General features: G+C 43.5%; 1 protein-coding gene across 1 annotated transcript; it reads left to right on the top strand.

Annotated features, from left to right (window-relative positions):
• The first annotated feature begins 3,909 nt into the window (after window positions 1-3,909).
• LOC143815176 (zona pellucida sperm-binding protein 4-like) lies at window positions 3,910-10,313 on the top strand. Its single transcript, XM_077294131.1, has 12 exons — window positions 3,910-4,118; window positions 5,503-5,624; window positions 7,017-7,128; window positions 7,495-7,650; window positions 7,740-7,927; window positions 8,113-8,210; window positions 8,617-8,744; window positions 8,832-9,021; window positions 9,291-9,432; window positions 9,501-9,576; window positions 9,671-9,781; window positions 10,049-10,313. Exons 1-12 carry the CDS (start codon window positions 3,947-3,949, stop codon window positions 10,183-10,185), a joined length of 1,632 nt encoding a protein of 543 aa, XP_077150246.1. The 5' UTR covers window positions 3,910-3,946; the 3' UTR covers window positions 10,186-10,313.
• Window positions 10,314-10,661: the final 348 nt, after the last annotated feature.

Genomic DNA, 10,661 nt, shown 5'->3' with positions numbered 1-10,661 from the left:
CATTTGTCACAAGTGGGCTTGGACATTTTGAACTTGGATTTTCAATCTTCGATTGAAAAATGGCTTTGGCGTTTTGGGGGGGCCTCACCTTTTCAAGGAGAGGCGTGTGGGAGAATCGCCCGTTAAATCGGGTGGATTGGTAATGAATTGGAATAACTTTAATTTATTTGTTCAAATTGGTTTATCGTTGGTTATTTGGATTAAATTATATATTTATACGTAACTCAAAATAAAACGCCACGGCCATTTTCTTCCAACAAAATTTGGTGTCATGTGTATTTATTGGGGGTCTGAATGGGGTTTGTGTTACCATGGACGCCCCCCCCATCAGAGAATACATGGGGGGTCGCATGATAACACAGCCCCTACATGTATTTTAATTCTCCTCACACCCTAAAGGGGGTTCGTTATTGTGAAACTTGACATGGAGATTCAGTAGGCTTTATGAAATTCAAGTTTATATATGAAAGGGTTAATTTTACTAAGTAAGCTGCGCTGTGCGTGAGCAGGTTCAGACCAGTTTTAGCTAGTTTTATTCCCGCACTTTTTATTGATTTTGATTGGTCCGCGGGAAAAGTGCGGGAAGATTATTTACTATATAATCAGCTGCTCCATCAGCTGTCGCTCAGTCACCTGATGAAGACTGAAGACCCCACCCTCCCTCCCTTAAAATTTAGCTTTTTATTGTTATAGGCTGTCGTGGCGTTTGTTTGTGGGAGAATCGCCCGTTAAATCGGGTGGATTGGTAATGAATTGGAATAACTTTAATTTATTTGTTCAAATTGGTTTATCGTTGGTTATTTGGATTAAATTATATATTTATACGTAACTCAAAATAAAACGCCACGGCCATTTTCTTCCAACAAAATTTGGTGTCATGTGTATTTATTGGGGGTCTGAATGGGGTTTGTGTTACCATGCCATCCTTGTGCTGCACGTGTTTTTTACGGACACAGAGACTTTTATTGGCCCTTGTCATCTGTGATACTGGGAAAAAAATGGACATGTCTCTGTGAGTTTTGTGTGGACACGCTGTTTGGGAAAAAACACAGACATGTGAACAACCCCATAGATAAAATAAAAAAATAAATATAATAAAATAAAATAATCATAGATCATAATGGGTATGTATGTATTGTATCCGTGTAAAAAAGAATGGAATGAGCACGTGCTACATGGACGTCTGAATGAGGCCTAAGGCTACTTTCACACTTCCGTCTTTTGTTCTCCGCCGCAATCGGTCATTATGGGCAAAAAACGGATCCTGCAAATGTGCTTGCAGGATGCATTTTTTGCCCATAGACGTGTATTAGCGACGGATCGCGACGGATGGGCACATGTCACATCCGTCGTGGGATGGATGCGTCGTGTTTTGGCGGACGCGACTTACAAAAAACGTTCAATGTAACGTTTTTTTGTGCAACGTGTCCGCCATTTCCGACCGCGCATGCGAGGCCGGAACTCCGCCCCCTCCTCCCCTCGTAAGACTGCATCCGCTGCCCACGTTGTGCACAATTGTGCACAACATCCGTCGGTACGTTGGGCCGACGGTTTGCGACGGCCCCGTACTGATGGATGTGTGAAAGAGGCCCCCGGCTGCCGTCACACTAGCAGTATTTGGTCAGTATTTTACATCAGTATTTGTAAGCCAAAACCAGGAGTGGGTGATAAATGCAGAAGTGGTGCATATGTTTCTATTATACTTTTCCTCTAATTGTTCCACTCCTGGTTTTGGCTTACAAATACTGATGTAAAATACTGACCAAATACTAATAGTGTGATGGCAGCCTAAGGCCACGTTCACAGGTCCAGTATTTGGGTCAGCATTTTACCGCAGTATTTGTAAGCCAAAACAAGGAGTGAAGCAATCAGAGGAAAAGTAGGGTATAGGGTTGAGCGAAACGGGTCGTTCATTTTCATAAGTCGCCGACTTTTGGCAAAGTCGGCGTCTCATGAAACCCGACCCAATCCCTGTGCGGGGTCGGCCATGCGGTACGCGATCTTGGCGCCAAAGTCGCGTTTCGTATGACGCGTTTAGCGCCATTTTTTCAGCCAATGAATGAGCGTGGGCAGAGTGATGACATAGGTCTTAGGGGAGTGAACGCCTATCGTCATGTTATCGCTTGTGCGCAGCAGGGATTTGGAACGTGCAACACGAAATTTTCTGTGCTGGGACGGGGAAGGGAGAGAGAGAGAGAGAGAGAGAGAGAGAGAGAGAGAGAGAGAGAAGGAATAAATTAAAAAAAAATGAAAATTTCCTTCAGTGGGTTTCGTGTTTCGGCCGAAACCCGACTTTTCACAGTGGTCGGCCGATTTCACTCGACTCGACTTTTAAGACAGTCGGGTTTCACAAAACCCGACTCGACCCTAAAAAACTAAAGGTCGCTCAACCCTAGTAGGGTATGTTCCCACGGTTAGTAATCGGCAGCGCTTTGGACTCCGCACACGTTGCTGCTGGCTATTGAAGGCAGGTGATTCCGCATGTGTTCATTGAACCGTGCGGATTCACTGTGTCCAATACATTTTTCGGGTGATATTTATCTTGCGGAGGCTCGTGTTTCCACAAGATAAACAGACATGCTGCGGTCTGGAAAGACACACCGCATGTCCGTCTCCGCGGGTGATCCGCGAACGTCGGTGCACGCATTGTGGGTGGGATTTCTCGAAATCTCATCCACTATGCTGTAACATCTGGAGGCTTCGGGTTGGATGCTGCAGATGTACGCAGCGTCCAACTCGCAGCATTTACTGATCGTGTGCACCTACCCTAATAGAAACATGTCACCAGTTCTGCATTTATCACCCATTCCTGGTTTTGGCTAAAGCTACTTTCACACTAGTCCGTCGGTACGGGCCGTCGCAAACCATCGGACTGACGTACCGACGGACGTTGTGCTAATTTTAATCACAACGTGGGCAGCGGATGCAGTCTTACGACGCATCCGCTGCCCAGTGTGATGAGTGGGGAGGAGGGGGCGGAGTTCCGGCAGCGCATGCGCATCCGACAGACAAAAAAACTTTACATGTAACTTTTTTTGTGCTGATGGTCCGCCAAAACACGACGCATCCGTCGCACGATGGATGCGACGTGTGGCAATCCATCGCAATGCGTCGCTAATGTAAGTCTATGGAGAAAAAACGCATCCTGCGGGCAACTTTGCAGGATGCGTTTTTTCTACATAATGACGCATTGCGACATGCGTCGATCGAAGCTAGTGTGAAAGTAGCCTAAGGCTGCTTTCACACATCAGTTTTTTGCTGTCAGGCACAATCTGGCGAATTTTGAAAAAAACGGATCCAACGTCTGATGCCGCCGGATCCGTTTTTTTCTCATAGATTTGTATTAGCGACGGATGGCCTCATGTTTCATCCATTTTTCGCCGGATCCGTCAAAAATTGTTTTTCCGGCAGCCGGAGAAAACGGACATAGTAACGTTTTTTGTGTCCGTCGAAAAAACGGACAGAGAGGGATCCATCGCCGTCCATCGTTTGCTATAATGGAACCCTATGGCCTCGGATCCATCAAATGATGGAATCCGGCGATGGATTCCGTTTTTTCTTAACTGAGTATGCTCCGATTTTTTTAGGATCCAATTAACTGGATCAGCTAGTCGGATCCGTCGAAAAAACGGATCAATCGCATCAGTTTTTCACAATCTGCTATGGATCCGTTTTTTTCAACATTCGACGGATTGTGCCTGATGGCAAAAAACTGATGTGTGAATGCAGCCTTACAAATACTGATGTAAAATACTGACCAAATACTGATGTAAAATACTGACCAAATACTGAACGTGTGAACTTGGCCTAAATGTACTATTTTGGTAGTTGTCGATTGAAAGGATTACCAGCCCCACGATGTACACCTGGGTCACCTCCCCCCTCAGGTGTGCCACAGAATAAATAGAGGCTCTGCCAGGTCCTGGGTGTACTCTCAGTGAGCACAATGGCTGGGAATTTTTGGTGGAGGGTTTGGGTTGTGGTTCTCCTAGGGGGCTGCTTTGCTGCTGCACAGAATGTTTTTTATGAGGAGCCCTTGCTGCTCTGTGGAGATGACAGCATGGAGTACAGTCTGCAGCTACTGCCCACTAACATATCCACCAGAATTTCCGTTTATGGTGAGTTCATACCATGAGGAATATGACTAGTGATGGGTAATTGTCTAGGTAGATGGTAGTTATGTACTTTACTAAAGTCTTGCAGATCTCTACATTCCTTCTATATGGCTTTGATAGCTTAAATGTTCTCCTGGATGGTGAATGATTGTCCTACTGGTGGAGCCTGAGGGCTGAAGGCTCCACTGGTGCAGGTGGCAGTATGCTGAGTGCTCTCTCGGCTCTACTCCCCTCTATATGGCTCCCTGCCTTTGAAAAAACAAACTAAACTCATCACCTTTATGCACCTTTATGGCTTATTTTAATGAGGTCCTGATTAACTCGAATGGTTATTTCTTAAATGGGACCCAAGCTGTGTATTGGTGCTGGGACCAATTCTCTGGCTTGTGGTTCACTGGGGCAGTATAGTCCCTGTCTGGAGAGCTAATCTACCACATCTAAAGGGAAGCAGCCATGTCTAACTTGGTAATCGTGGAACAACTCTGGAGCTGCTTCTTAGATCTGTCTTGCACTGTTTATGTTCCTCATAGATCCTGATTGACAACTGTATTTAAGTAACTGTATGGGGGGGGGGGGAAAAGACATGTAGGAGAATTACATAGTCTTATCACAATCTGGTTCTTTTTGCACCAGGACTGATCATTTGTTCTCAAAAGCCTCAATTTATCTATTGGTGGAAACAGAATATTATATTACTGAGATGGTAGTTACTACAATTGCTATCTCCTATATATTGGGGAGGTAGGACTCTTCCCTTCTCCTCTATACAATCTTATCAGTCTTAGCTGCTATGTCTGTAATGTAACAAATCTCCATTTAAGGTTTTTTTTTTTTTTTTTTTACCCATAAATTGAGAATTTTAATAGTAATCCCTGGCGGAGGAACAAGCAGAGTCCTGATAGACATAAGTACACTACTAGTTAAGAGCAACTGTTTTCCACCAGAAGTGTTCCCCCAACTTTGACCTTACCCAGTTTGTGTTCATGGTCACTGACCCTTCCTACTGACAAAGAATGGGAACACCCAGTTGTAGATTACTTTGATTGGACTTCTAAACAAGACGACCTCCTTCTGCTGGTCTGACCAAGGACTGAAGGTTATGTATGAGTTATACATACCGTACTCCTGTCCAGAGGGCATATCCTCGCTCTTTACACTTGTATGGAGTGATGCCGTGCCCATTCTACAACCATAGGCCATGTTGTGGCCCCACTCAATCTAAGTGTATTAATAATAAAAAAAACAAAACAAAACAACTTGCATTTATTAGAACTTGGGTTGAGCAACTGGAATAAGACCAGAAACCCACATTTGACCTTGTGAGATTTTTGTCTAGGTTCTCACGACTCTCATATCTGTAGCAAATTTTATTTTATTTTTTTCCCAGATGTTGATGGAAATGGGACCCCACTAGTCACTGATGAATCCTGTGGTATCTGGATAACCCCTGAAGATGATGGATATGTAGTCATTTTTACGCAGTATATTGGCTGTTATGTGCAGATGTTGGTAAGGACTGACTTTTGGTGCGACTTGGCCAAGGGGTATGGTTAACAATCTGTTTCCAAGCCAATTTTTCTGAGGAAAAAATAAAGTTGTCCATAATCTTAAAGGAGTCCTGCAATCACAATATAGTATGTTGATTTAATAGATGCCTGTAGGGAAGAAATCTGCAGCCTGGTTCTTTAATTTGTTGTAGCACTCATGTGCATGTATGGTTTCAAATTTTATGTAAATTATCACATCTGTTATTGTAAAAACAGCCTTTAATCTCATGCACTTTTCTAGCCATAGAAGGTAATGGGTGCAAAATTATGCAACCACATGTTTGAATGGAACTACCATAATACTCTTTGAGGCCTGTTTCACACGTCAGTGGCTCCGGTACGTGTGGTGACAGTTTTCTCAGGTACCGGAGACACTGACACACGTAGACACATTAAAATCAATGTGTCTCTGCAGATGTCAGTGATTTTTCGCGGACCGTGTGTCCGTTTGCAAAACACGGAGACATGTCAGTGTTCGTGGGAGCGCACGGAACACACGGACCCATTAAAGTCAATGGGTCCGTGTAAACACGTACCGCACACGGATGCTGTCCGTGTGCGTTTTTCCAGTCATAGGGTAAAAATTGTTGCAATACACGGACACACGTACAGCACACGGATCTTAAAAACATACACACGGATCCCACACGGATGGCCTACGTGAGCACATGGACACACGGACATGGATAACCCCAGTACCGATTTTTCCGGTACTGGAATTATCTGGACGTGTGAGACTGGCCTGACAGGGTGATTAATGAGTGGAACAGGCTGTCACGAGAAGTGGTGAGTTCTCATTCCATGGAAGTTTTCAAACAGAGGCTGGACAGACATCTGCCTGGATTATTTGGTGAATCCTGCATTGAGCAGGGGGTTGGACCAGATGACCCAGGAGGTCCCTTCCAACTCTACCATTCTATGAATCTTAGTAAACATGTCCTGTAGACACATAATCCCCCCCCCCCCCAACAACCTGCTTTTTTTTTTTTTTACAACTTTTTTTCATAACAAGCAGTTTCCTGCAAAAGAAATGTAATGTGTGGACATGGCCTAACCCTGCACTTAATGTGTCTGTGTACACACCATGATTTACAGACTGGCAATAGGTCACCCTGATATGAAAACTCCCTAATATGTACTTGAGGTTGTATTTAGAACAGGTGATTTATGGCTAACTTGGAAACAAATACAACTTTGGTCATTGTGCCTAAGGAGAATGGACAGGTGTGGAAATCTCTTAAATGTTCAACCAGGTGGGTCTCTTCCCAGTCAAGGTGTCTTGGTTAGGTTGTACATGTGTTCCTGTGATTTGCTGATATTAAACTTTAACTTTTGGACTTTTCAATGATTACAGGACAATAACTACTTGATGACTATCTTCCTGGAAGGTAACTCTACTGGAGAATGGGAGGTGTACCAGAAAGAAGACCTGATGTGTCCAATTTCTCAAGGCTCTACTCTTGGAGGTTTGTCATGAGTGGAATTGATGCTATTAAAATGAAGGTGTCGTCCCACTTCAGACAATTATAAAATACCGTACTTCATGAAAGTACCTGATATTCAGGCACCATATGTGGGACTTGAATCTGTCTCCAGAATGGAGTCCTCCTAGGTGAAGTGGTTGGAAGTCACAGAAGTGAGTGTTTTACCAGGTAATGCCATGCTCTAACTTGATGTAGTGACTTGAGATAAGGGGTTTCCAGTCGGGATGTGATTTTTCTAAGGTGGGGCCCCACATCTTGGCTACTTCCAGATAAACCATGAGTGTTTAGGTGGAAATGCCCATAGACTGTGCACCTTGACACTAAACCCACTCTCCCTTAATTTCCTAGTTGGGGATTCTCCATCCCCGAGTGAGTGTTCAGATGTTCCAAGAGAAAACAGACTTGCTTGCATTAGCCCTCCAGTCTCCCAGAATGATTGTCTCCAGAATGGCTGCTGTTATGACCAAGTGGACACCAGGACGCCATGCTACTTTGGAAACAAAGGTGTACACTCATTGCATAAATTATTATTTTTTTTTTTTTTAAATAATCACTTTGGATTTATTAAATGCTTGCACTCTTCCCTCATCTAGTTACTGCCCACTGTACCAGGAATGGCATGCTATCTGTTGCTGTTTCCAAAGATGTTACGCTGCCATCACTTATCTTAAAATCAGTCAAGTTCCCTAGAGCCAGGGGTCCAGAATGTGAACCTATTGCACAAAACAATGCTTTCCTGCTCTACAGCTTTCCATTGACTGCCTGTGGGACCACACAAACGGTAAGTGCCCCATCTGTGGAAGTCTTAATGTCTATACAACTTCCTCACATGTATTTCAAGTAACAGAAGTGGAGTCGACACATCCAAATGGTATTGTAGCTTACTATGGCAGCTCCTCTGAATTCTGCCCTGATGCCTTCTGTTATCCAAACCTCTAGGGTATTAATATAAAACTAAATTCTTAGGTTGATGGCTCTACTGTGCGCTATGAGAATGATTTGGCGGCTGACATTGATGTGCAAACTTGGAAAGGTTCATCTATAACCAGAGACAGTACTTTTAGGTAAGACTTGCAAAGACAAAACAAGTTTAAATGATGGTAATTAAATACTATAACTGCTCTTTTTCCTCATGTTGTAAGATCGACTTCAGAAGTCCAGTAACTGTGAACCTACCACACTACCTGTGATCAAGTGTCCAAAATAACGCTGTTACATCTAGGCCAGTGTCTCCCCCCCCCAAGTCCAGTCCTCAAGAGCCACCAACGTGTCATGTTTTCAGGATTTCCTAAGTATGGCCCAGGTGAGAACTCCCATCTAGACAGGCAACAATTCAATCACCTGGACCATACTAAGGAAATCCTGAAAACACAACCTCTTGGTGGCTCTTGAGGACTGGAGTCGGGGAACACTGATATAGGTGGTGAACAGAGTTGCTAGACCATGCTAATGCGAAATTGGTTTTTTTAGGTTGCACCTTCGCTGTGGCTTCACTGCAAGTGATTCATTGCCAGTGAGAGTTGAAGTCTTTACCCTCCCTCCACCATCACCTGCAGCCAGTCTAGGACCACTGAACTTGGAAATGAGGATTGCCTTAAGTATGGGATAACTTTATCTACTTTATTTAATTTCTCTAGCACTTGCTGCACAATAACCACTTCCTATCTTCTGGCTTTAATCTACAGATGATCAGTACAGACAGTATTATGGTGATGAGGATTATCCTATTACTAAAGTGCTCAGGGACCCAATTTATGTTGAAGTTCGCATTCTAAACAGGAGAGACCCTGGAGTGGTGCTAGTGCTGGATCAGTGCTGGGCAACTGACGCCATAAACCCTCAAGAATTACCACAGTGGCCAATCTTGCTAGATGGGTAAGATCTGTATAACCAACACAGGGACTTGATCGGATATAGTAAAGGGGTTATGCAGGGGTGTGTGGGGTGTCAGCATAGTGCTGACAGAGTAGACTGCAAGAGTAAGGGCTGCTCTGTTGTGAAGCAGAAGTTGTCTGCCAACTACCTGCCCAGCACAAATTGATTACCTGCATGGCAGTTCTTGTCTTCACATGAAAAGTATCATATACATTTCCTAAAACCACTTGCCTAATTTTCACACTCCCAAATATAACTTCTTCTACTAGGTGTCCTTTTGATGGTGACAACTACATGACCCAGCCACTAACTATACAAGATGCTTCACTGGAGTTCCCACTTTATTATCAGCGCTTCATTGTAAAAACATTTGCCTTTTACTCTGCAGGTCCGGCCTCATTAGGAGAGCTGGTAAGTTCCAATTTATCATTCTCCATCATCCTAGCTATTCGCACAGTCTAAATAAATGACTCTTCCAGGTGTACTTCCACTGTAGCGCATCTGCATGCGTGCCATCTTCACAAAACCAGTGTGCAGCAAGATGTTCCCCAAGACGTAAGCACTGCCTGTAGCAAAACGCAAGATTACACCTTAAGGTTGCATTATTCCAGGAGAACTTTATTTATTTTTATGTACCCCCCCCCCCCAGGACGAAGGGCCGCAGCAGATCGTGAGCCAGTGACTCTTGTATCTGTGGATGGACCCGTTAGGCTGTACGTGGATGGGAGTTACCAGGATACTAATGAACAGTTAGCTGAAGGTAATGTCACTAACTTGGTAGAAGCCCCTCACATAGTAATTGAGCCTGAACTACAGCAAAGTTATGTAGTACAATATATTGAGTAGTATACTTGGGTCCTAGATTAAGAAATTTAACAGACAGTTTTAATGACTGCAACAGTAATTGCAATCTGGCTTAAACATCTGGTGGTCCTTAGACTTCCTAGCCTGTAAAAGCAGGGATCATATGGTGTAATAAGTGCATAGTGGAAACACAGCATTATAACCTGGCATCTTTCTCTTCTAGAATACCAAGAAAAAGGCCACCATCAAGAACTAAACTGGGTCTTGGCTGTGATGGCTGGAAGTACTCTTGGCATCGTTGTTGTGGCTATCTGGCTGAAAAAGCATAGTGTTAACACCATGAAAGACGTTGAGGTGTAACTGAGTTCTAGCTTGTACTCATACCTGTAATACTTGCCTAGCTAGTTTGATTTTATGAGATTCTACAGTAATGTGCAAATAAGTTTCATACCCAAATAAAAATGTTGCCTCTTTGACCAAAAGCTGTACACTTGTTTTTTTTTTTTTTGTTTTTTTTTTTTTGCACCCTCCACGTCTTCACAAAAAACTATTTTCTGCATATAAGGAGATCATTGAATATATTGCAAAGAGCAAGTCCTGCAAAGATCAAAGTTTTGTAGATTTTAAAACTCACTGTGGGTCACTTGCTTACAACATGTAGATGTTACATGGGGAAATGTAGACCCAACCTGGCTGCCTCTCAGCACAGATTGCATCTACATAATGTGCTGTCACATTTAACAGTGTTCTGGGCAACCCTAACACATATGAAAATGCCTCCTTGGCTTCCCATACTCTGTATATGGTAGAGCAATATGCTGCTATTACATAGTAAT

The sequence above is a fragment of the Ranitomeya variabilis genome, chromosome 3, assembly GCF_051348905.1.
Source record: "Ranitomeya variabilis isolate aRanVar5 chromosome 3, aRanVar5.hap1, whole genome shotgun sequence".
In the NCBI taxonomy this organism is placed as follows: domain Eukaryota; kingdom Metazoa; phylum Chordata; class Amphibia; order Anura; family Dendrobatidae; genus Ranitomeya; species Ranitomeya variabilis.
Note: the sequence above shows the minus strand (reverse complement) of the source record. Positions and strands in the feature narration are given on the sequence as shown.